Source organism: Thunnus maccoyii, chromosome 12, assembly GCF_910596095.1.
Source record: "Thunnus maccoyii chromosome 12, fThuMac1.1, whole genome shotgun sequence".
Classification (NCBI taxonomy): domain Eukaryota; kingdom Metazoa; phylum Chordata; class Actinopteri; order Scombriformes; family Scombridae; genus Thunnus; species Thunnus maccoyii.
Genome location: NC_056544.1, coordinates 33,531,611 through 33,559,154, shown reverse-complemented (window position 1 = coordinate 33,559,154; position 27,544 = coordinate 33,531,611). Strand labels below are relative to the sequence as shown.

At 44.1% G+C, this 27,544-nt stretch overlaps 1 protein-coding gene across 1 annotated transcript; it reads right to left on the bottom strand.

Moving 5' to 3' along the window:
- Positions 1–2,407: 2,407 nt before the first annotated feature.
- On the bottom strand, positions 2,408–27,340 carry LOC121908804 (cadherin-7-like). Its single transcript, XM_042429095.1, has 12 exons — positions 27,238–27,340; positions 19,924–19,976; positions 18,850–19,144; positions 15,389–15,508; positions 14,565–14,732; positions 11,519–11,706; positions 7,576–7,829; positions 6,712–6,848; positions 6,369–6,490; positions 3,921–4,038; positions 3,459–3,701; positions 2,408–3,244 (listed from the first exon to the last, which is right to left on the bottom strand). The coding sequence occupies exons 3-12, from the start codon at positions 19,130–19,132 to the stop codon at positions 2,670–2,672; spliced, it is 2,208 nt and encodes a 735-aa protein (XP_042285029.1). The 5' UTR covers positions 19,133–19,144; positions 19,924–19,976; positions 27,238–27,340; the 3' UTR covers positions 2,408–2,669.
- Positions 27,341–27,544: the final 204 nt, after the last annotated feature.

Here is a 27,544-nt window from a genome sequence, read left to right as displayed (position 1 = left end):
TCTGTCATTTATGGTCATATGAAATTGTTCTTGAACTTTTTCCATTTTATGGCAGGTGAAAACTAGCATTACAGTGCATTACCTCCACCTACTATGTTGGAGTATAAAGTGCTTGCTGGTGGAAAAGCATGCCAGTTCCTAGAAGGTTCGCTAGTTAAACCAACTACGAACCGGCACTAGCACTAGGTTGCAGTTGGTGGAAAGGGGGTATGTAGTGTCCTCTGTACAACCTCTGTAGTGTCTTCTGTAGTGTCCTCTGTAGCCCCTCTGTATTGCCCTCTCTAGTGTCCTCTGTAGTGTCCTCTGTAATTTCCTCTGTAGCCCCTCTGTAGTGTCCTTTGTAGCCCCTCTGTAGTCTTATATTGCCCTCTCTAGTGTCCTCTGTATTGCCCTCTGTAGTGTTCTCTGTAGTGTCCTCTGTAGTGTCCTCTGTAGTGTCCTCTGTAGTGTCCTCTGTATTGCCCTCTCTAGTGTCTTCTGTAGTTTCCTCTGTAGCCCTTCTGTAGTGTCCTTTGTAGCCCCTCTGTAGTCTTGTAGTGTCCTCTGTAGTGTCCTCTGTAGTTACCTCTGTAGTGTCCTCTGTACCCCCTCTGTAGTGTCTTCTGTAGTGTTCTCTGTAGCCCCTCTGTAGTGTCTTCTGTAGTGTTCTCTGTAGCCCCTCTGTAGTGTCCTCTGTAGTGTCCTCTGTAATTTCCTCTGTAGCCCCTCTGTAGTGTCCTTTGTAGCCCCTCTGTAGTCTTATATTGCCCTCTCTAGTGTCCTCTGTATTGCCCTCTGTAGTGTTCTCTGTAGTGTCCTCTGTAGTATCCTCTGTAGTGTCCTCTGTAGTGTCCTCTGTATTGCCCTCTCTAGTGTCCTCTGTAGTTTCCTCTGTAGCCCTTCTGTAGTGTCCTTTGTAGCCCCTCTGTAGTCTTGTAGTGTCCTCTGTAGTGTCCTCTGTAGTTACCTCTGTAGTGTCCTCTGTATTGCCCTCTCTAGTGTCCTCTGTATTGCCCTTTGTAGTGTTCTCTGTAGTGTCCTCTGTATTGCCCTCTCTAGTGTCCTCTCTAGTGTCCTCTGCAGCCCCTCTGTAGTGTCCTCTGTAGCCCCTCTGTAGTGTCCTTTGTAGCCCCTCTGTAGTCTTGTAGTGTCCTCTGTAGTGTCCTCTGTAGTTACCTCTGTAGTGTCCTCTGTATTGCCCTCTCTAGTGTCCTCTGTAGTGTCCTCTGTAGTGTTCTCTGTAGTGTCCTCTGTATTGCCCTCTCTAGTGTTCTCTGTAGTGTCCTCTGTATTGCCCTCTCTAGTGTCCTCTGTAGTTTCCTTTGCAGCCCCTCTGTAGTGTCCTCTGTAGCCCCTCTGTAGTGTCCCCTGTATTGCCCTCTGTAGTGTCCTCTGTAGTTTCCTTTGCAGCCCCTCTGTAGTGTCCTCTGCAGCCCCTCTGTAGTGTCCTCTGCAGCCCCTCTGTAGTGTCCTCTGTAGCCCCTCTGTAGTGTCCTCTGTATTGCCCTCTCTAGTGTCCTCTGTAGTGTCCTCTGTAGTTACCTCTGTAGTGTCCTCTGTATTGCCCTCTCTAGTGTCCTCTGTAGTGTCCTCTGTAGTGTTCTCTGTAGTGTCCTCTGTATTGCCCTCTCTAGTGTTCTCTGTAGTGTCCTCTGTATTGCCCTCTCTAGTGTCCTCTGTAGTGTCCTCTGTAGTGTCCTCTGTATTGCCCTCTCTAGTGTCCTCTGTAGTTTCCTTTGCAGCCCCTCTGTAGTGTCCTTTGTAGCCCCTCTGTAGTGTCCCCTGTATTGCCCTCTTTAGTGTCCACTGTAGTTTCCCTGTAGTGTCCTCTGTAGTGTCCTCTGTATTGCCCTCTCTAGTGTCCTCTGTAGTTTCTTTTGCAGCCCCTCTGTGGTGTCCTCTGCAGCCCCTCTGTAGTGTCCTCTGTAGCCCCTCTGTAGTGTCCTTTGTAGCCCCTCTGTAGTCTTGTAGTGTCCTCTGTAGTGTCCTCTGTAGTTACCTCTGTAGTGTCCTCTGTATTGCCCTCTCTAGTGTCCTCTGTAGTGTCCTCTGTAGTGTTCTCTGTAGTGTCCTCTCTAGTGTCCTCTGTAGTTTCCTCTGTATTGCCCTCTCTAGTGTCCTCTGTAGTGTCCTCTGTAGTGTCCTCTGTATTGCCCTCTCTAGTGTCCTCTGTAGTTTCCTTTGCAGCCCCTCTGTAGTGTCCTTTGTAGCCCCTCTGTAGTGTCCCCTGTATTGCCCTCTTTAGTGTCCACTGTAGTTTCCCTGTAGTGTCCTCTGTAGTGTCCTCTGTATTGCCCTCTCTAGTGTCCTCTGTAGTTTCCTTTGCAGCCCCTCTGTAGTGTCCTCTGCAGCCCCTCTGTAGTGTCCTCTGTAGCCCCTCTGTAGTGTCCTTTGTAGCCCCTCTGTAGTCTTGTAGTGTCCTCTGTAGTGTCCTCTGTAGTTACCTCTGTAGTGTCCTCTGTATTGCCCTCTCTAGTGTCCTCTGTAGTGTCCTCTGTAGTGTTCTCTGTAGTGTCTTCTGTATTGCCCTCTCTAGTGTCCTCTGTAGTTTCCTTTGCAGCCCCTCTGTAGTGTCCTTTGTAGCACCTCTGTAGTGTCCCCTGTATTGCCCTCTGTAGTGTCCCCTGTAGTGTCCTCTTCAGCCTCCTCTGTGCTTGTCGTGGTGGTCCTGGTCGTGGCAGTCTGAGGGATCATGAGGAGAGCCCCCCTTGTTCATGGTGTCCATAGAGGTCTGCAAGCTTTCTGAACCTCGGCCCCCACCCTCTAAGGAAGTCGTAGCTCTGCTCCGAGTCTAACGAGTCCAGTGAGTCTAGTGAGCTGAGGGACTCTGCAGCGGAGCTGCCACCCTCAAAAGCGTAAGTTTGCAGAGAGTCGTAAGGAGGCGCCGTCAGATCCAGGTTGGCCTCCTGGACTCTGTCCCTGATGAAGTCCAGGAACATCCTGTTTGCATCCACTACAGCCTCCATCCTGAACTCTGTTCTGTGGGGTCCTGGTGGGTCGGGGGGGGGTCCCGGCATTCTGGAGGGTCCTGGAAGGTTGGGCTGGGGCCCCAGTGTTCTGCAGAGGGGTCCCAGTGGGTCGGGGTGGGTCTGGTTCAGGTGGGTCTTGTTCAGATGTCTCAGGGCAAGCATATCGAAGGCCTCAGTGTCTTCCTCACCGCCACCTTCATCATCATAACGAACAATATTCTCTCGAATCTCTCCTTCGTCGTCCATGAGAGGCTCTCTTCTCCTGTGTCTGATGGCAACCGTTACCATGACAACACCTGAGGAGGAGATAACATAGTAAGGAGACGACAGAGACATGTTCAGGTCCAATTAAAAATACTTTAATTAGTGACAGTAGCAGGTATCATCTCTTCTTCTCTGCTGTTTTATCAGGTAGAAAACTGGAATATAAACAAATAATAGTTGAGCTGAGTAAGAGGTCAGCCCCTCCCTGCCACCCCCATGCTGATGACATCATGTCTTACGTCTTACCCAGCAGTGCAAGGATGCAGGTTAGGACAGTGGCACTGAGGCTGATCCCCACCAGCGGCAATGGCCCCCCGCTGCAGTAGCGGCGGGTCCCGTTCAGGTCGCAGATGCAGACGGTGACAGACAGCGTGGTGGTGCTGCTGAGCGCTGGGCTGCCGCTGTCTGAAATCACCACCGGTACAAAGTGAACCACTTGATCCCGCCGCAGGAAACCAGCATGCCTTGTCAAGACAGACGCCGTGTTATCTGAGGATGGACAGAATGAAGACACACCTGAGTGATGTCAGCAGGCGTTAATGTTCATTCCATTCAATACACTTACAGCACATGCTTGTGATGTCACAAAATAAACTCTGGTTTTAAGGTGGACTGAGCCTCTGTTATGTGTTATTATTTAAGGTGGACTGTGCCTCTGTTATGTGTTATTATTTAAGGCAGACCTTCATGTTTTAAATTGGACTGTACCTTTATTGTCTATCAGGGTGAAGTTGAGGTTCTCAGCAGCCTCGGCAGTCAGAGAGAACATGAAGTGATGTCTGTCCTGTGGCTTGTCGCGGTCCACCGCACTCAGAGTCTGAATGATCTGAGAGATCAAAGGTCAAACACATGAGAGAGATTAATCTGAATATGTAAATTAATTACATGTTCACTAAATCAGCTTTGATTCATATTTTAGTTCAGTGAATGCAGATCTCGTTCTGCTGATCGGTTTCTAAACCAACCAATCAGGTTTCTGCCTGCAGAGAGACTCAGTCTGTTTAATTCAATGTGGAATTTGTTACCAGTGTGTGATTGGCTGACAGCACAGACTGGTTGAACGGTGTGTTCAAGGACCGTCTGTCTTTTGACTGATACTAACATCCAACACACCTGTCACTACTCACCTTTGCCCTCTCCTTGTCAGATTTTGTTTGCCTTACCTCCTGATTGACTACCTGTGTACCAAACTCAAGTAAAGACTGTTTTCTGATCAGGATTACTGCTTCTGAATCATGCTATTGAGTCCTCTTGCCTGTAACTACACCAGTCATTACAAGAGGCAGTCAACATTTACTTCTCTTTGACTTTACAAATGTAACAATAACAGTCAATCAATGATCAGGTTCACTGACGACTATGATGATTTTACATCGAATCATCTCCACATCCACCTGCCCACCTATACACCTGAACACCTCCTCTCATCCAAAAGTCTTCTTCATTTCTTCAGTGAACTGAAGAAGCCTTTTGGATGAGAGTCAAAACATCTTCCATTTCCTTTTGACTGGACACTTGTCGACAATATTAATGATCATTGTGCCACCCCTCTCTGGACAGACTCTTTGTCCTCACCTGCAGGGGCCTGGTGGGTGGAGTCTCTCGTCAGGAAGATCCAGCTCACCTGGACTGACTGGCTTCTCTATAAGCAGGTGGCAGTCAGTCACTTGCTCTCTCTTCTCTGGCCTCCACCCTGTTTGGTTTTGGCTGCGTTTAGTTTAATTTATCTTTTAGTTATGTACAATAAATCTATTTTTAGCTACAACTCCTGTGTGGTCTCCTCTCCTTTGTGCAGCCTTGAGTTGGGTTGTTGTTACAAATTAGGGGCTTGTCCTGAATCAAATGAACCCTTTTGGTAAGAAATTCAGCTTTTGTGTTAATTTGGCCCACTCTTGTTTTGCTATTTCCTGTGATTATGGGTGTTTGTCAATTTGTTTGTAGGCATTTGGTTTTTGGTAAATCTGGACTTAAGAGTTTACTTGGTAATTTACCAGTTTGGGGAGTATCATACATGAGGTTTGTTTTCATTCGGGGGAGAGCAATTTGTAGTCCTTTGTCCCTTCTTGTCTTGAGATTGGTTAAAATTTGGTAAGTGCTGTTCTGTTCATTTTGGCTTAAGATGCCCTTTTAGTTACTGGAGTTTTCCCGCTAGGTTTTGGTAATGAGCTCTAGTAGTGAGTTTGTTGCAGCTTGATCTCTTAACGTGGCAGTGAAAATGGGTACAGCTATGTGCTTGGGATCACGTCCATGGCTTTCTGGGGGTAAATGCATAGCAGGTGCTTACTGGCACTGGTTTACAGTGAATAAATACCCCCCTACAGTAGCTGCCTGAAAACTGGGGGTGAGGTTATGTAGTTGTATTTGTTAGCCTAGAGTAGGGAAGTTCCAGTTTGTTTGTGTGGACTATTTTTTGATTTTGTTGATGCATATTAGGATTCAGAACTTTTAGTTTTGTGTTTTGTATCAGGTTTGTTTAATGGAAAGGGTTAGTTACCTTTCTGTTTGTACATGTCATGTAGTCAGGTATTGGGCCTTGATGCTGACACTCACCTGATGCATTGTCTGAGTGTTGTGGAGTCAGAGAGTTGGCCTTGACATACAGACATCTATCATACATACCGTACTATCCCACATGGTTATGCTGTCTTTTACCTCTGCTTGTGCCAAATACAGTCTTGTTTGTCTCCTCATTAGTCTTAAATATGCTTCCTCCAGTACCAAGACTCTGATGTCTGAGGCTAGACAAGATGGTGAAACTTGTGGTAAAGGTGATCTTTCTGTGTCAGATTGGTGGGAGTTGTTCTTTGTTTATGATATTATGTATGTCTCCACAGTTTGATTAAAAGGGACCAAGAATCAGCGTGGAAAGCCAGTTTTAACTGTATTAACATTGTTTGTTCTAGTTCCAGAGTTTGTTTTGGAACCTCTTCTTTATGATGGGGGTTGTGATGACCCTCTCTGGACAGACTCCTTGTCCTCACCTGCAGGAGCCTGGTGGGCGGAGTCTGTCGTCAGGGAGATTCAGCTCACCTGGACTGACTGGCCTCTATATAAGCAGATAACAATCAGTCACAGTCAGACACTTGCTCCCTCTCCTCTGGCTACCACCCTGAAGAGGGTGTAGTTGGTAATAAACATGGTAGAGCTGTTGCATACCTGTCCAGGTGCGGCGTTCTCACAGACAAACGTTTCATAATCAACAGCGAAGGTCGGAGCATTGTCATTAACGTCTGTCACAGAGACCAGAACCACAGCTTTCCCCACCTGAGACGGATCCACTGAGACACACAAAAGAGGTAGACAGTCAAACCTATCAGGCACATCTGTCCCGCTGCTTACATCAGGACCAGACAGGAAATTGCCAAACTAAAATGACTCAACACATTCACAAAAACAAAAAAGAAAAAATGAATACAGCTCAAGGTCTGCTGAAGAGTTACAGCTGAAACTGTGTCAAGAAAACTTTATTAAATTTAATGTGGTACAGTGTTTGACTCACAGCTCTCAGTGGCGAGGACGGTGATGTTGTGCAGAGATCTGAGTTCTCTGTCCAGCAGCTTCGCTGTTCTGATCAAACCTGAGCTACTGTCGATTTTAAAGTAACGATCCAGATCTGAAGTCCTGTCTATGGAATATCTGCAGACACAGTGTGACAACATCATCACCACTGTGCCACTGTATCTCTGTATCACTCTATCTCTGTATCATTCACTATCTCTGTATCACTGTATCACTATCACTGTATCACTCTATCTCTGTATCATTCACTATCACTGTATCTCTGTATCACTATCACTATATCACTGTGTCACTATCACTGTATCACTGTATCTCTGTATCACTGTATCATTTTATCTCTGTATCACTGTATCACTATCACTGTATCACTCTGTCTCTGTATCACTATCACTGTATCACTGTATCACTATCTCTGTATCACTGTATCTGTATCATTGTATTACCGTATCTGTATCTCTGTATCACTGTATCTCTGTATCACTATCACTGTATCACTGTATCACTGTGTCACTATCTCTGTATCACTTTATTACTGTGTCACTATCATTGTATCTCTGTATCTCTGTATCACTCTATCTCTGTATCACTATCACTGTATCACTCTATCTCTGTATGTACCTATGTATCACCATATAACTGTATCTCTGTATGTATGTATCTCTGTATGTATGTATGTATGTATGTATGTCTGTATCTCTGTACCTCTGTATGTATGTATGTCTTTATCGCTGTATCACTGTGTCTCCGTTTAACTATCTTCTGTATCTCGAAATCTTTATTTAATGTTATCTCTGTATCACTTTGTCTCTGTATCTCTAGGTGAAATGCTGATGCATAGTTGCACCTGACAGGACTGTTGGTGGCATCAGGGTCGTGAGCTGAAACTGGTCCCACAGCAGATCCCACTGGAGCTGCCTCAGAGATCAACATCCAAATGACGGAGGAGGAAAAGACCGGAGGCTCGTCCACGTTCTCTACCAGCAGACGAAGTGTTGCTGTGTCACTGAACGGACCCACTGACAGGAAACGAGTGTCCACATAACGATTGGATGCCTCGACATGCAACATGTAGCTTGATTTGGTCTCAAAATCCAGACTCTGGAGAGAGGAGTGGGGGAAGGAGAGGGAAACTGTTCACATTGTTGTTACAGCTGATTCAGTGTTTGAACTTTGGTGAGGGGAAGGTAAAGAATGTCTGAAAACAGACATTAGGCACGTTTATTTATACAGCACATTTCAGCAACAAGGCGATTCAAAGTGCTTTACATAAAACATTACAAAGTGCAAAAGAAACACGCCATAAAAGGACATTTAAATACAGTTAAAAGCAGCCATTCAATAGCTAAGAAAATAGAAAAGAAAAACAGGCTAAAATATAATAAGCCAGCTATAATAAGACAGCTATAAAATGCAAGAATAAAAGTTACAGTGCAGTGTAAGAAATTAATAATTATTTGGTTTTATCAAAAGCAAACAGAAAAGTCTTCAGCTGTGATTTAAAAGAGCTGAAAGTTGCAGCAGTTGCAGTTTTCTGGGAGTTTGTTCAGATATGTGGAACAAAAAAACTGAATGCTGCTTCTGCCGGTTTAGTTGTGACTGGGGACAGAAAGCAGACTTGATCCAGACCACCTGAGAGGTCTGGATGCTTCATAACATAGCAGCAGATCAGAAATGTATTTTGGTCCTAAACCATTCAGTGCTTTATAAACCAACAGCAATATTTTAAAATCATTTCTTTGACAGACAGGAGTCAGCAGTGACCAGCTCTTTCATCTGGTCAGAGAGGGGGGAGGGGGTGGAAAGGGTGACAGACGAGGAGGGCAACCTGGAGGGGCCTGGGGGTTGAAGGACATGGATCCTCACAAGTGGTTGCTGGTGGGGGGCAGTGGGTATGGATTAAAATAAAAATGTCCTTACAGTGCTGGAGCTCAGGATTCATCCATAAGGGCTGCTTTATTACAAACAATTCCACTGTATAAACCTGGAATTGTATTTTGAGTGGGCTAATACAGTTTACTGTGCAACGTTCTGCATCACAAAGGCAGAAACAGCCAAATACGTCGATCTAAGATGCTCAACCAACAAAGCATCAGTCTATAAAGGCTGTACACAATAGTACAGACAAAAGGCGTCTTTTATAGCCTACCAGTCTAAGATACAGTATATTTGCACCAGCAAGACCAGCTGCTCATCAGCTCTACAACACACAACTAAACATTAACCCAGACAACAGAGGACAGACATCACACATGTAAGACATCCCTGGTGCAGTCATTACAGCCTACAGATGTTATTGCTTCAGTGCCGGTCAGCTCACAAGAGATAATCAAGAAAACTGTCAATACCACTGTGAAATGATAAGTCCATCTCCCCATTGAGAGACAGTGCACATTTACACACGAGACACAGCAGAGTAACTTCATTGATTATTTAAATCTCCAGACATGCCGACAGGACCAGTCAGGATGCAATGTTAATGTTCTGTGTACTTCTACACATCCTAAAGGTCACACACACAGTCCAGGTTCATACAGTGAGACTGGAGTAAAGCAGCGTCCTCCTGATAAATCCTGAGCTCCATCAGAGCTGTCTAAAAATATTTCAGAAGATAAATGTTTAATTCTGTTTCCTCTGGAGAGTTTCCTCTGTGCTGTCAAGTTGATAACTACAGTTTTTAATAGTCAGGCTGCCAGAGACACAACTGGCATGTGTCAACTGGGTCCGTGAGCTATGCGACTTACACCTGGTTATTTTCCCCACTCCACCATCTTTATATGCAGGGTCTATTTTTGTCGGGCTGGCCTCTGAGATAAACCAGTACTCTCTGTGATAAACCAGTAATCTCTGTAAGATAACCAGTACTCTGTGATAAAGCAGTACTCTCTGTAAGATAACCAGTACTCTCTATGATAAACCAGTACTCACTGTACAATAACCACTACTCTCGGTAATAAACCAGTACTCTCTGTCAGATGACCAGTACACTCTGTGATAAACCAGTACTCGCTGTAACATAACCAGTACTCTCTGTAATAAACCAGTACTCTCTGTAAGATAAACAGTAGTCTCTGAGATAAACCAGTACTCTCTGTAATATAACCAGTAGTCTCTGGGATAAACCAGTACTCTCTGTGCTAAACCAGTAATCTCTGTAAGATAACCAGTACCTTCTGTAAGTTAACCAATACTCTCTGTAATAAACCAGTACCTTCTGTAGGTTAACCAGTACTCTTTGTGATAAACCAGTACCTTCTGTAGGTTAACCAGTACTCTCTGTAATAAACCAGTACTTTCTGTAGGTTAACCAGTACTCTCTGCAATAAACCAGTACCTTCTGTAGGTTAACCAGTACTCTTTGTAATAAACCAGTACCTTCTGTAGGTTGTCCAGTACTCTCTGTAAGATAACCAGTACTCTGTGATAAATCAGTACTCTCTGTGAAATAACCAGTACTCTCTGTGATAAACCAGTTCTCTCTGTAAGATAACCCGTACTCTCTGTAAAATAACCAGTTCTCTATGTAATAAACCAGTACTCTCTGTAAAATAACCAGTACTCTCTGTGATAAACCATTACTCTCTGTAAGATATCCAATACTCTCTTTGATAAACCAGTACTCTCTGTAAGATAACCAGTACTCTCTGTAAAATAACCATTTCTCTCTGTAATAAACCAGTACTCTCTGTAAAATAACCAGTACCCTCTGTGATAAACCAGTAATCTCTGTAATAAACCAGTACCTTCTGTAGGTTAACCAGTACTCTTTGTAATAAACCAGTACTTTTTGTAGGTTAACCAGTACTCTTTGTAATAAACCAGTACCCTCTGTAGGTTAACCAGTACTCTCTGTAAGATAACCAGTACTCTCTATGATAAACCAGTACTCACTGTACGATAACCACTACTCTCGGTAATAAACCAGTACTCTCTGTCAGATGACCGGTACACTCTGTGATAAACCAGTACTCGCTGTAACGTAACCAGTACTCTCTGTAAAATAACCAGTACTCTCTGTGATAAACCATTACTCTCTGTAAGATATCCAATACTCTCTTTGATAAACCAGTACTCTCTGTAAGATAACCAGTACTCTCTGTAAAATAACAATTTCTCTCTGTAATAAACCAGTACTCTCTGTAAAATAACCAGTACCCTCTGTGATAAACCAGTAATCTCTGTAATAAACCAGTACCTTCTGTAGGTTAACCAGTACTCTTTGTAATAAACCAGTACTTTCTGTAGGTTAACCAGTACTCTTTGTAATAAACCAGTACCCTCTGTAGGTTAACCAGTACTCTCTGTAAGATAACCAGTACTCTCTATGATAAACCAGTACTCACTGTACAATAACCACTACTCTCGGTAATAAACCAGTACTCTCTGTCAGATGACCAGTACACTCTGTAATAAACCAGTACTCTCTGTAAGATAAACAGTAGTCTCTGAGATAAACCAGTACTCTCTGTAATATAACCAGTAGTCTCTGGGATAAACCAGTACTCTCTGTGATAAACCAGTAATCTCTGTAAGATAACCAGTACCTTCTGTATTTTAACCAATACTCTCTGTAATAAACCAGTACCTTCTGTACGTTAACCAGTACTCTTTGTAATAAACCAGTACCTTCTGTAGGTTAACCAGTACTCTCTGCAATAAACCAGTACCTTCTGTAGGTTAACCAGTACTCTTTGTAATAAACCAGTACCTTCTGTAGGTTAACCAGTACTCTATGTAATAAAGCAGTACCTTCTGAAGATTAACCAGTACTCTCTGTAATAAACCAGTACCTTCTGTAGGGTGATCAGTCCTTCCTGGGTGTTGGGATCAGTGTTGATCCTGAAGGTTCTCAGTCTGTCTCCATCCAGGATCCTGTAGTCCATCTCAGCGTTTGAACCCACATCCAGATCCAGAGCTTTGATCTTAGCAACCACAGTTTCCACCAGCAGCGACTCCCGAGCAGTGAATTGGTAGCTCTCTGTGAGGAGACAGGTGTACAGACAGGTACACAGACAGGTGGACAGACAGGTGTACAGACAGGTACACAGACAGGTGCACAGACAGGTACACAGACAGGTACACAGACAGGTGTACAGACAAGTGTACAGACAGGTGTACAGACAGGTGTACAGACAGGTACACAGACAGGTACACAGACAGGTACACAGACAGGTGGACAGACAGGTATACAGACAGGTACACAGACAGGTGTACAGACAGGTGTACAGACAAGTGTACAGACAGGTGTACAGACAGGTACACAGACAGGTACACAGACAAGTGTACAGACAGGTGTACAGACAGGTGTACAGACAGGTGTACAGACAAGTGTACAGACAGGTGTACAGACAGGTACACAGACAGGTACACAGACAGGTACACAGACAAGTGTACAGACAGGTGTACAGACAGGTACACAGACAGGTACACAGACAGGTACACAGACAGGTGTACAGACAGGTACAAAGACAGGTGTACAGACAGGTACACAGACAGGTACACAGACAGGTACACAGACAAGTGTACAGACAGGTGTACAGACAGGTACACAGACAGGTACACAGACAGGTACACAGACAGGTGTACAGACAGGTACACAGACAGGTACACAGACAGGTACACAGACAGGTACTCAGACAGGTGTACAGACAGGTGTACAGACAGGTACACAGACAGGTACACAGACAGGTACACAGACAGGTGTACAGACAGGTACAAAGACAGGTGTACAGACAGGTACACAGACAGGTACACAGACAGGTACACAGACAGGTGTACAGACAGGTACACAGACAGGTACACAGACAGGTGTACAGACAGGTGTACAGACAGGTACACAGACAGGTACACAGACAGGTGTACAGACAGGTACACAGACAGGTACACAGACAGGTGTACAGACATATGTACAGATAGGTACACAGACAGGTACACAGACAGGTACACAGACAGGTGTACAGACAGGTACACAGACAGGTGTACAGACATATGTACAGACAGGTACACAGACAGGTACACAGACAGGTGTACAGACAGGTGTACAGACAGGTACACAGACAGGTACACAGACAGGTACACAGACAAGTGTACAGACATATGTACAGATAGGTACACAGACAGGTGTACAGACAGGTACATAGACAGGTACACAGACAGGTGTACAAACAAGTGTACAGACAGGTGCACAGACAGGTACACAGACAGGTACACAGACAGGTACACAGACAGGTGTACAGACAGGTACACAGACAGGTACACAGACAGGTGCACAGACAGGTGTACAGACAGGTGTACAGATAGGTACACAGACAGGTATACAGACAGGTACATAGACAGATACACAGACAGGTGTACAGACAGGTACACAGACAGGTACACAGACAGGTGTACAGACAGGTACACAGACAGGTACACAGACAGGTACACAGACAGGTACACAGACAGGTGTACAGACAGGTGTACAGACAGGTACACAGACAGGTACACAGACAGGTACACAGACAGGTGTACAGACAGGTGTACAGACAGGTACACAGACAGGTGTACAGACACATGTACAGATAGGTACACAGACAGGTATACAGACAGGTACATAGACAGGTACACAGACAGGTGTACAAACAAGTGTACAGACAGGTGCACAGACAGGTACACAGACAGGTACACAGACAGATGTACAGACAGGTACACAGACAGGTACACAGACAGGTGCACAGACAGGTGTACAGACAGGTGTACAGATAGGTACACAGACAGGTATACAGACAGGTACATAGACAGGTACACAGACAGGTGTACAGACAGGTACACAGACAGGTACACAGACAGGTGTACAGACAGGTGTACAGATAGGTACACAGACAGGTATACAGACAGGTACATAGACAGGTACACAGACAGGTACACAGACAGGTGTACAAACAAGTGTACAGACAGGTGTACAGACAGGTACACAGACAGGTACACAGACAGGTACACAGACAGGTGTACAGACAGGTACACAGACAGGTATACAGACAGGTACATAGACAGGTACACAGACAGGTACACAGACAGGTGTACAAACAAGTGTACAGACAGGTGTACAGACAGGTACACAGACAGGTACACAGACAGGTACACAGACAGGTGTACAGACAGGTACATAGACAGGTACACAGACAGGTGTACAGACAGGTACACAGACAGGTACACAGACAGGTGTACAGACAGGTGTACAGATAGGTACACAGTAAGGTATACAGACAGGTACATACCTTGGTACACAGACAGGTACACAGACAGGTGTACAAACAAGTGTACAGACAGATGTACAGACAGGTACACAGACAGGTACACAGACAGGTACACAGACAGGTGTACAGACAGGTACAAAGACAGGTACACAGACAGGTGTACAGACAGGTACACAGACAGGTACACAGACAGGTACACAGACAGGTACACAGAAAGGTGTACAGACACATGTACAGATAGGTACACAGACAGGTATACAGACAGGTACATAGACAGGTACACAGACAGGTGTACAAACAAGTGTACAGATAGGTGCACAGACAGGTACACAGACAGGTACACAGACAGGTACACAGACAGGTGTACAGACAGGTACACAGACAGGTACACAGACAGGTGCACAGACAGGTGTACAGATAGGTACACAGACAGGTATACAGACAGGTACATAGACAGGTACACAGACAGGTACACAGACAGGTGTACAAACAAGTGTACAGACAGGTGCACAGACAGGTGTACAGACACGTACACAGACAGGTACACAGACAGGTGTACAGAAAGGAGTACAGACAGATTAATTATAAATGTCAGACTCACTGCGGGGGAAGCGTGGTGGGTTGTCATTGACGTCAGTCAGCATCACGGTGACAGAGGTGGTTCCTGACAGACCCCCCATCTGACCGATCATGTCTTTGGCCTGGAGGACCAGTAGGTACTGGTCCTGCAGCTCCCGGTCCAGGTCAGGTAGAGCCGTACGGACAACACCTGCAGGACAGGTGGAGGTACAGATGAAGATTCAGGTACAGGTGATGGTTCAGGTACAGGTGGAGGCTCAGGTACAGGTGATGGTTCAGGTACAGGCAGAAGCCAGAAGTGTTCATGTGTGTTCATGTGTGTTCATGTGTGTTCATGTGTGTTCATGTGTGTTCAGGTGTGTTCATGTGTGTTCATGTGTGTTCAGTTGTGTTCATGTGTCTTCATGTGTGTTCATGTGTGTTCATGTGTGTTCAGGTGTGTTCATGTGTGTTCATGTGTGTTCATGTGTGTTCATGTGTGTTCAGGTGTGTTCATGTGTGTTCATGTGTGTTCATGTGTGTTCAGGTGTGTTCATGTGTGTTCATGTGTGTTCAGGTGTGTTCATGTGTCTTCATGTGTCTTCAGTTGTGTTCATGTGTGTTCATGTGTGTCCATGTGTGTTCAGGTGTGTTCAGTTGTGTTCAGTTGTGTTCATGTGTGTTCAGGTGTGTTCATGTGTGTTCAGGTGTGTTCAGGTGTGTTCAGTTGTGTTCAGATGTGTTCATGTGTGTTCAGGTGTGTTCAGTTGTGTTCATGTGTGTTCAGGTGTGTTCAGTTGTGTTCAGGTGTGTTCAGGTGTGTTCATGTGTGTTCAGGTGTGTTCAGGTGTGCTCAGGAGTGCTCACCTGTCTTTGGCTCCACAGAGAAGTATGGTTGCCCCTGCAGGATGCTGTAAATCAGTCGGGCAGAGTTTCCGTAGGTGGGATCGTCAGCATCAGTTGCCACCACCGTCACTACTGACGTACCTGTAAACACAAACAGGAGATCATTCACACTCAACTTTATTGTACAAACTGATGAGCTAACACTGTGATTCTTCACATTAAGAGATTTTCTACATTTTTCTCCATGTTTGGATCCAAACTAACAATGAATTGATCTACTAGAGTATTGTGTGTGTATATCAAAGCCTGATATATCTTATTACTCTGTGCCGTAGACCTCCATTCAAGTATGTGTCCAGTTCAAATCTATAGTCCGGATAAACTTCACATATGTCTCTGAAGACGCCAAAGGTAACGTTAAACTCAGCCATAATCAGATTTTTAGACAGTCTAGGATCACTTTCTTTGAGCATGACTGAGACCTCTCCACAGTAAACAAGACGTCTGTCAGATATTTCAGCTGAACACAGCAGAATTTTAACCAAATTAATGTCATTGTCTGAGGATTTGATTTCTTAGCTGAAGAGAAACTGCAGCAGCAGGTGGAAAGAATGGCACTCCTGTTGAAGCTGTGGGGACTGCAGTTCCCAGAGTTATGTGCAGAGTGACGTCAACCAGGAGTGCACCGACTACCGTGGTCACAGCTGATGCAGTAGATGGCCCTGGAGTTGAAGTTTGAGGAAGGCTGTTCATTTCTAGAAGTTGGAGGCAAACATCCATCTCACTGAGGGAGGACTGGATGTTGATCAGAGCGGCAAGAACCGGGTCTTCATCCTGATAGTTGGCATGAGGTTGGAGTCTTGCTTGTTTAGCAGGGGATCTAGCATTAGCATTGGCCTTAGCATTAGCATTAGCAGCAGGGTGAGGGCAGTCCTTCTTCTTTGATGAAGATTTTTTAGGAATGGGGAAAGGAGCGACAGGAGGAACTGCGGCCTGGTCTTGATCCTGAAGGTTTGAAATAAAAAACTGAAAAAGCTCCTTATTACTGGCCCCCAAGGGAGCAGAGATGTTTCGGCTATAGAGAGCTTTGAGGATCTTAATCACCGGCCAGCTTTTTATCAATGGTTTCAAAAATACAATCTTCCTCAATGTCGGATCCATCATCCAGCTCAAGAAACATGACAAGCATGGCAATGGTAAGTAATGTGTGAAGAAGTGTAGTGTGGCAGCACTGGTGTAGCAGGGATCAGTGTAGGAGGGAGTCATATTCAAATAGGCCGCCTGAATGGCTGTGATTGGTATGTGACTGATTAGAAACACTGATTCAATCAGCAGGCTGTCAGCTGATTACAGCTGGGGCGTATGACTTCTGAGTCCTGCATGAACTAACGCAATGCTTCATTTGTTGTCCAAAAACTATTAAAAATGTCAGTGAGCCACATGGCTGCACTGGGTGACATGTTTCTTCATCATGAAGAGTTTGGTCACAGTAGTTTGTTTAGAAACATCTCCAAATATAGCCTGGTGCAAAAGTAAGGTGTTACAACAAGTTAGCTACTAATAAAGTTAGGTGGGAAAATTTAGTAAGACAATTAAACTGAAAGTAATTTAGTTTAATAAAGAAAGAAAAATAGTTAACTGAGAGATTAAGATAATTTAGTTAGAAATAAGGTATGATGTAAATAGTTCAGTAAGTCGTTAAAATAAACAGTTGTAAACAATATTTAGGGCAAACAGTGGGGTAAGCTAAAAAGACAAAAAAAAACAGATTGTGCCTTTTAGTTTCGGTTATTTTGTTTGATTGGTTACTGGAGGTGTCAGTCGGTGCCACCTGTGTTAATTGGCCATAGGTAAAGAAGAGAACAGTAGAGGGCGAAGTTACAGAAAAAGACAAGAGAGAGACACAATGAAAGAGAGAGAAATACATGGAGCAGGAGAAATGCAGAGAAATGCTAGGATGGATAGCCTGGTGTATGTTTAAGTAAAGTGTAGCTGTAAACCATAACTCAAATTTCATGCTTAATCACAATTGATTATGGAGACTGTTTTGTGTAAGTATGTCTGTGCTGAGCTAAAGTCGGCGAGCTTTAGACCAGAGGACACCATTGCTCATCGGAAAGGATGGTCTGTGTGCTTTCTGACAGGGAGCTCACCTCCGCTGCCATCTGGTTTCATCTTTTGGACCATGAGCTGTTTCTCCATGATGCCGAACTGTAAGTTGGATCTCCTGTCTTTGCTTTGCTGAGAATAAGTTGGCTGCACCACACCCGAGCAATGGGCCTGCAACGTTTTTTATTTTTTGTGCATGTAAGTGTGTGTGTGGGCCCACTGGGGTGTTGAGAGTCTAGTTAAGTATTTGATCTGAGTCTGTTACAGGGAAAACTGAGGGGATTTAAGTTTTGGATTGTGACTCTTTGGTATGAGCCAATTTAGTTTGCATATTTTCTCAGGTAATTTATTGATTTGCTAATTTTGGAAAAGCTAATTTTGTTTATTATTTCACAGGTTACTATTTTGAAGGGGTCTAATTTGTGTTATTTGTGTTTTGTTTCATTTCAACTAAAAGGGTAAATATTATTTGTACCTTTTAAAACAAACAAACAAAAAAACAAAAAGGGTCAGTAAACTGTTATTCCTTTTCATCCAAGAGAGTTGTCTGGGTGAGTTATTTAAGATACTGCAAAGTTAATATTAATAGATAATCTGCAAAGTTCGACAGTTTCTTTGTTCATTACTGTATTATAAATTTCATCCAAAACAGGTAAACCTTCGTGGTAGCTACCTTAGGAAACCAAACCCAAACACCCCAACATTTCAGTCTAAAGTTAGTTATAGCAACTTAGGCATAATATAGAGACTAATAACAGCATCACATTTTCAGTCTCCAGAGAGTAGTTCTGCATAAGGCAGACGCCACTGAGCATGCGCATGAACGCAGTTCTGTTTACAGCTTCACCAGCTTGTTGTGCTACAGATCACAACCTCTGGACTTTAGTTCATTGTTGGTTTGGATCCAAATGTGAGAAGAAGAAAAATATTTTAAAAATCACCAGAATGATCCTTTAAACTCTGATTTTCACAATAAGAGCCTGTCTGAGCTTTGATTTTCACATTAAGAGCCTGTTTGTGTTCAGGCTTCTCACACAGTCAGATTTTATTTTACATCAGTGATCACTTCACAGGATTCATGAACGGATTTAATGTTTCTGTTTACAGAACTGTTGTATGTATTCTCCTGTAACTCTGGTTTTCGTTTACTCATGAACAGACGTCTCAGTGTTTATTACTAAATGTTGTTGAAAGGTGTTTTAAACCTTTATCTAAATGTCATTCAGTGTATATATTTCCAACATGTAACAGTTTCTACATGCTGTAAATCACAGTTACTGACCCCCTAATGAGCAGATTACTTTGGGACACAGAGAACAGGATCACTTGGATCTGAGCTGATCAAGTCCTGCAGGTTGTTAGTCCAGACTCACCTGCAGGAGACCTCTCAGCCACCCTGGCGTTGTACGGTCCGTCCAGGAACCTGGGCTCATTGTCATTGATGTCCTGGACTTTGATGATGAACTGGGACTCGGGTTCAACTGGCAGGTTGGAGGTTCGGTCTCGAGCCTGAGCCCGCAGAGTGTAGTACGCCTGCTGTTCCCGGTCCAGCCTCTTGGTGGCGTGGATGTCTCCTGTGTTCTCGTCAATGGTGAAGATGGACATCGCTCCTTCACCACTCAGCACGTACGTCACCTGGCCGTCACCTTTATCCATGTCTGAGTGCAGCTGTAGAGACCAGGACAGAGAACAGCGGGTCAGTTAAAGGACCAGTCCAACAGTTAATCCTACACTAACATCAAGATTAACATCAACATTTACATCAACATTAACATTAATATTAACATTAACATCAACATTAACATCAACATTAACATTAACATTAACATCAACATCAACATCAATGCAACATTAAGTTAAACAAAAGTTGTCATCACTCTGCCTCATCTAAATTCTCCTCTGCTACAACACAAAAAACACCAGAACCAAAGAAAGCTCAACTATCCTTCAAGGCAAAAGTAAGCAACATTCACTGAAAACAGAACAAATTGCTACCCCAATTAATAGCCATGCTCATGAAAAAACAGATGTCCCAACAAGCAACAGCAATGTTCTTGCAGAGGTGATGAGAAGGCAAAATGACATAACTGAAATGTTAGTTAAACAACAGAGAGCCTCCCTCCTTCCTATCAGAGAGATTCCCATCTATGATGGGGACCCACTTCAGTTTAATTCCTTCATCAGAGCATTTGAGCAAGGTATAGAAAGCAAAACAGATAGTATGCAAGAGAGGCTTTACTATCTGGAGCAGTACACAATGGGTGAACCCAGACAACTTGTTCGCAGCTGCCTGCATGTGGAACCGAGCAGAGGCTATAACAAGGCAATGGAGCGGCTTGAGTGGCGTTTTGGAAACAAGATGAAAATTACTTCAGCAGTCATGAATAAGGCATTAAGTTGGTCAGCTATAAAGGCAGAAGATGGTGTTGCATTAAGATCATACTCACTTTTTCTGCGAAGCTGCTTCAACACCATGTCTGGGATTGAATTTGTGGATGACCTGGAAAATGCAACAAACAATGAAGATCAACAGTTTATGGACATAGTGTCAAGTTCAGCCATGCTGGAGAATTGCCATTACAGCTTGAAGTTTCCCTTTCGCAAGGCTAATGTGACCTTGCCCAATAATAAAGCTGTAGCCCAGCAAAGAGCACAAAACCTCCTAAAAAAGTTTTAAAAAAGTGAAGGATGTCATTGCAAACTGGTGTGCAGAAGTTGTACCTCAAGACCAAGTGGAACATGAAAGTGGAAAAGTGTGGTTTGTACCACATCATGGAGTCTATCACCCATGTAAGAAGACCACGACTACGTGTGGTGTTTGATTGTGCATCAGCATATGATGGAACTTCCCTGAACAAAGAACTTTTACAAGGTCCTGACTTGACGAATACACTGTTGGGTGTGTTGCTTCAATTCCATCAGGGCCCGATAGCTTTCATGACCAACATTGAGGGAATGTTACACCAGGTGAAGGTGGCAAATGAAGATGTCAACTTTCTGTGTTTTCTCTGGTGGCCTGATGGGGACATCATAAAAGACCTGGTGGAACACAGAATGACAGTCCATATTTCTGGAGCTGAATCTTCCCCAAGCTGTGCTACATTTGCTCTGTTGAAAACAGCTGATGACAACCAGAATGAATACCCAAGTGAGGTTGTAAACTCCGTCCGACAGAATTTCTATGTTGATGACTGTTTAAAATCAGTCAATACTGTGGAGCAAGCAACATCTCTGTATCAACACCTCACAGACCTGTGTGCTATAGGGGGATTTTGGCTCAACAAATGGGTGAGCATCACTCTGTCTTGGCCGCCATCCCTGAAAACCAAAGGGCTAAAGGTGTGAAAACACTGGACCTTGACAGAGACCAGTTTCCCATGGAGAGGGCACTTGGAGCTCAATGGAATGTGGAGCAGGATATCTTTACTTTCAGCATGAAGGTAAAACCCCACTCGGTGACTAGATGTGGCATTCTGTCCATTGTTAGCTCAATGTATGACCCTCTAGGATTCCTGGCACCAGTTATGCTCCCTGCAAAACAAATCTTGCAAAGCTTGTGTAAGACAAAGTTGGGGTGGGATGACCAAATCCTACAAGAAACAGCTCAGGTGTGGCAGAGATGGCTGAATGAATTAGCTTTACTGGATACATTCAACATCAACAGAAGCTTTGCACCCAAAGACTTTGGAGAGATAACAGGAGCACAGTTGCATCATTTCTGTGATGCCAGTGAAGTTGGGTATGGCTTAGTATCTTACCTCCAGCTATCAAACATCAGGAGAGAAGTGAGTGTCGCCTTCGTCATTGGAAAAGCCAGAGTGGCGCCGCTGAAACAAACAACCATACCAAGGCTGGAGCTTGCAGCAGCAGTTTTAGCTGTACAAATGAACAAGATGCTGAAAACAGAACTGGAAATCAACATGGAAGAGTCTGTATTCTGGTCAGACAGCATGACAGTTCTTCAGTACAGTACTGTAAAGATAGATGGAGTTTTGAGAAGTGGTGGTAGGTTGAGCAGGTCTGCTCTTCCTGAAGAGACAAAGCACCCAATGATTCTACCAAAGAACAGTCATATCTCAACACTCATTCTGCGTCACATCTATCAAAAGGTTGGTCATGGTGGTAGAAATCACATTTCGACGCCGCTACTGGATATTGCATGCCAACTCCACTGCCAGAACAGTCATCCGAGAGTGTATGACATGCCAGCGACAATGATAGAGACCTGGTGAGCAAAAAATGTCAGATCTACCTGCTGACAGAATCACTGCAGACCTCCCACCATTCACCGATGTTGGAATAGATTACTTGGGCTCAATGGAGGTGAGAAGAGGCAGGAACACTGTGAAGAGGTATGGTGTCATATTCACATGCTTAAACACTTGTGCAGTCCATCTAGAAGTGACGCATATGCTGGACACTGATTCATGTATAAATGCCATCAGAAGTTTCATCTGTCGTAGAGGTCAAGACAGACAGATATGGTCTGATAATGGGACAAACTTTGTCAGTTCTAATCGTGGATTGAAGCAAGCTGTCAGAGAATTTAATCTTAACAAGATGCAGAGTTCTCTCATTCAAGATGGAATCAAATAGACCTTCAACCCCCCACATGGATCTCATCATGGTGGAGTTTGGCAGCGTCTGGTGCAGCAGGTCAAGAAAGTGCTTTGCACAGTGTTGAGGCAGCAAGTGCTGTATGACGAGGTCCTGCATACTGCTTTATGTGAAGTAGAGGCTATTTTAAATGACCGTCCTATTACACCGTCCACTGAAGATCCTAATGACCTTGAAGCATTAACTCCAAACCATCTCTTGCAGCTCAAAGCAAAACCACTTCTACCACCCGGCTTGTTTAGGAGGGAGGACCAACACACTCACAGACGGTGGAGGCAGGTCCAATACATCGCAGACTTGTTCTGGAAGAGGTGAGTCAAAGAATATCTCCCACTAATGCAAACACATCAAAAGTGGAACAGAGCATGAAAAAGCTTTGCAGTTGGAGACCTTGTGCTTGTTGTGGAGGATTCAGCACCCAGGAATTCGTTGTCATTGGGACAAGTCACAGAGACCATTGCGGACTCCAAGGGATATGTTCGTCGTGTCCGTCTCAGGACCCAAGATACTGAACTGGAACGACCCATCACCAAGCTATGCCTTCTGCTGGAGGGGGCGTAGCTTCAGTCATACATGCTGTGCCTGCTGTTGGAGTCTGGAACCTCTGACTCTACATGTACACTGACAAACACACTCTATTATGCTTACACTCACTACATTCATACGCAATACATTTTCTCATAACGCACATACCCCTGCATAAAAAAATGCATAAGGGGGGAAAGAGGGTATCTGATTGAAAACTTATGATGTCTAATGCCCAAGGCATAGTATTTATGATATACATTTTAGAACTGCAGTGTGTGTTGGCGCTATATTTTTAGTTTTGTAATTAGTTGCCCAGCAATAATTAGGAGCTGGAATGTTATAGCCATTTTTTAGTTTAAAATGAATATGATCGTGTAGCCTATGAATTATTGTATATATGAGTTAGAATAGCTATATTAGTTATGTGTAGAATTTTGGATATAATTTGATATAGCTATCTTTGATTGCTTGTGGCCGAGAGGAATACGTTATTGTTTGAGCAGGTGACTGAACAGCAATTATATACTCACCTGGTCATGGCAGCGAGTAGGTCAGTCTGGCAGTGTCGGACGGGTTGAGGCTGTGGTTCAATGCCAATTTTGACCACTTTATAGCAATTCAATACAACTTTTAGTTATTTTTTCGATATCTTTTGAGTTTGATAGGAATTATGGAGCTGTTTTTGTTTATGTTTGTAAACCCTTTTTTGCTAAAATAAATTATTCAAGGTTTTGACAAGTTTGGAGTGTGTCTTGAAAACCACCACAGGCTCAAACTTTTACCCAAACACACAAACACACACACACACACACACGCTGAGATCAGTCTGATCTGTCGGGTTAGATTTGTGCAGCCGTCATCTAAAGCACAAACACTTTGTTAGTCATTTCCCAGAAAGCCACAGGGCAGTGCAGTGTGTGTGTGTGTGCATGTGTGCATGTGTGTGTGTGTGTGTGTGTGTGTGTGCGTGTGTGCATGTGTGTGTGTGTGTGTGTGTGTGTGTGTGCGTGTGTGCATGTGTGCGTGTGTGTGTGTGTGTGTGTGCTCCTGACAACAACAACAGCAACTTGCAAGGTTAGCATGTTAGCAGGTTAGCTTTACAGAGTCAGTTTCCGCAGTAACTGAACCCTCGTTAAAAGATGCTGCCAGTCTCAGAAGACATCAGAGAAAACCTTCGACCAGTGGTTCCCAACCTGGGGGTCGGGACCCCCACAAGGGGTCACTGGATTAATCAAAGGGGTCACAAGATGAAAGGACCTGATCAGATACAGAAAAGAACATATTTTTTAAGCAAAATTGTGATTTTTTTTCTTTAAGCTTTCTTCTAATCTCTGTGTTATTTCTTGTGGATTTCTGTATTTTACCTCCTCAAGCCTCTAAAAGTTAGAAGTTAAAAGTTAAAAATAAGTGAGTGATTGAGTCTTTCTAGAGCTGCAAGGTTAGTCAATTAATCAATTAGTCGACTGACAGAAGTTAATCAGCAACTATTCTGATAACTGAATAATCACTTCAGTCATTTTTTAAGCAAAAATGTAAAAAAAAAAATCTGTTTCAGCTTCTCAGGTGTGATGATTTATTGCTTTTCTTTGCAGAACATGATGACAAACTGAATATCTTTGGACTGTCAGATACAACCAGACATCTGAAGATGTAACCTTGAACTGTGGAGAACTTTTACAGATATTTTTCGCTGTTTTCTGACATTTCGTGGACAAAACGATTAACGGATGAATCAAGACAATAATCAGTAACTTGACTGTTAGACACTGCAACATGTGACGAGGAGACCCAGCAGACTTTGCTTTATTTTAAGGGGTCACAGGCCTGAAAGGTTGGGAACCACTGCCTTAGACAACCGAAGCTAGAACACATTATTTTAAAAGAGTGAGCAAGCTGGCTCTTCATCTTTTCTCAGGAATGTTTCCTTACTTCTGATCCTGAGACCAGGTGACTTATTAAGATCTCATCAAACACTGGAGCTCTTCAGTCTCTGGTCCTCTAGGATTTCCTACAGTTCACTAATCAGTCTGGTTTGGGCTCTGGTGCCCTTGTTGAAGGGTTTGGTGGAGGTTATCTGTCCTTGCCTCTGCATAACCTTCATCTCCAAACATCTCTGGTCTCTGATGAGGTTGCTGTGGCTCTTTGTCTTTCATTTTAGGAATCAAACTGGCTGGTGGTTGAGTGCTTGCTGCCTCTGAAGTTTTCCCCTTTCCTATAGTGTCTGAAAGCACAGATGAACCTGACACCCCTCTTTGAAGAGGCTGTTTCAGAGACACATATTCATAGATGCTTCCTGTTGGTATTTTGTAAGTAATCGAGTGCTGATAAGAAAGTGTCATGTCAGGATGGTTGGAGTAGTGTGTTCCAAATATTTGTACCAGGTTCTTACCGTCTTGATATTTTGCATTTGGCTCATGATCATTCTCTTGCAGGACATATGGGAATCAAAAAGACCTTAGATCGAGTGCTGAGGCATTTTTACTGGCTCGGTGTAAAATCAGATGTTGCACAGTATTGTAAAACACTTCATGTGTGCCAGATGGTTGGTAAGCCTAATCAGAAGATTCCACATGCACCTCTGCATCCTGCTATTGGAGAGCCTTAAGCGTGTCTTGATTGATTGTGTTGTCCTGCTTCCTCGTACTAAATCAGGTAACCAGTACTTACTGACCATCATGTGTGCAGCTACTTGCAAAATTACAGCTTCGGCTGTTTCTAAGACCCTCATCAAGTTCTTCACGGTGTTTGGACTTTCAAACTGACCAAGGATCAAACTTCATGTCCCATGTTTTCTCTCAGGTGCTCCAGCAGCTTTCTAACTGCATTTCATCTGCTCACCACCCAGAGTCTCAGGGAGTCCTAGAGAGGTTTCACCAGACTCTAAAATCAATGTTACAAGCCTACTCTAAAGAGTTACAACTAACTGTAAAGACTGGGATGAAGGAACCCCTTTACTCCTTTGTGCAGCTAGAGAAGTGACCTACAAGTTCCTTGGTTACAGCCCGGCTGAAATGGTGTTTGTCCATACTGTTCGGGGCCCTTTGAAACTGTTGAAAGAGAAATGGTTGGCACACCAGACTCCTCCTGTGAACATGTCAGACTTTGTGTGTAATTTCTGGTCTAAGCTTAACGTGGCATGTGAACTGGCCAAGCCCAAGAAAAAATTAAAGGCCGGTACCTTAAAAGAAAGAGTGTTCTCTTCAGGAGACACAGCACTGGTGCTCAATACAGTGGACCATATGTGATCGATCACCAGGTTGGTGAGTGTGACTACTTGGTGAAGACTCCAGATCAGAAACATAAAACCCGTTTATATCATGTGGATCTATTGAAATGCTATCATTGCCCTCTGATGTGAAGCCTGTCACTGTGTTGAACACTCCTACCTTTGTAGCTGAGGACACTGATGTTGTTAGCCAGGAGGCTCCTCAGGCTCAGCTGCCAAACTCCAAAATCCTGCCCACCTTTCTTATGTAGATCCCCTAGAACATTTTTGACATCATTGAGGTCATACACAGACATGCCAGCCTCTTTTCTGATCCAGCATGACACTGCTGTGGGCGATGCTGCATCTTTAAAGGGTGAAGTAGACCACATGCTACAGAATGACACTGCTGAACCAGATGTTAGCTCATGGAGCTCCCAGAGCCTCCTTGTTGATAAATTAGATGGTACACCTTGTTTCTGTGCTGACTTTGGAAAAATTAACTCTGTAACTACGCCTGACTGCTACCCTCTTCCCCTTCTGGATGATTGTATTGACAAGTCAGGTCTGCAGCTTTTGCTACCAAGTTGGACCTCTTAAAGGGCTTTTGGCAGGTTCCCCCCCCCCACTCAGTGAGCTGTGAAATCTCTGCCTTTATGGCACTTGATCATTTCTGTCACTACACTGTCGTGGCTTTTGGGATGTGAAATGCAGCAGCCACACTCCAGCATCTGGTGAATCAAGTGTTGAAAGGAGTTGCAGATTGTGAGGCTTGTCTTGATGACGTGGTGATTTACAGTTCTACCTGGTCCCAACATGTAACTCAGCCGAAGAGGTGTTCCTCAGGCTTGCTGCTGCCAATCTGACCCTGAACCTTTCAGACAGGCCACAGTGACATCCTTTACTGAAGCCAAAGTAGAGGCTATCGTAAACTGTTATGGCAGGATATCATAGGAGACTGTTACCTTTGACCTTTGACCAACCTGCTGAGCCCAAAGGTTCCTTTTGTTTGGACAGATACCTGTTAACTTGCATTTTAAAACCTGAAAACACGGCTAGCTAGTGCCCCTGTTCTTGCTGCCCCTGACTTTAACAGACTCTTCCAGCTGACCATTGATGTAAGTGATGCTGGTGTTGGAGCTGTGCTCCTTCAGGAGGACCCACTGGGGGAGGAGCATCCTTTGTGCTATTTTTCTAAAACGTGAATCTAAAATGAGTCTGGACTCGTCTTCTTGCCCTGGATCATTTTGATGTGAATGTCTCCTCCAGTCAGGCCCTTGTGGTTTAAACAGACCGTCACTAACCAGGATATATACATATATTCTGCATACATACACACTTATATACTCACATTTATACACACATACATTTATATACATAGAGACATGTGGGTCATGTGATGTGTTGTTACCTTTCCGACGTACAGTGGTTCATCTCTGGTGTACTCCTCCAGGACGAAGAACTGGTTCCACACCCAGCTCCTCCGCCTCCTCTGATGGGGCTGAATACCTCCTCCTCCTGCTCCTCCTGTTTCTCCTCCTCCTCCTGCTCCTCCTCCTCCTCCTCCTCCTCCTGCTCCAGCTCCTCTTGCTGCTCCTCTTCCTCCTCCTCCTCCTGCTGGTTGTCGTCCTCCTCCTCCTGCTCCTCTTCGTGATGTCAGAGGGCGATGGACAGAGTTCAGGATCATCGTCTCACAGCCTGACTCCTCCCACAAGATG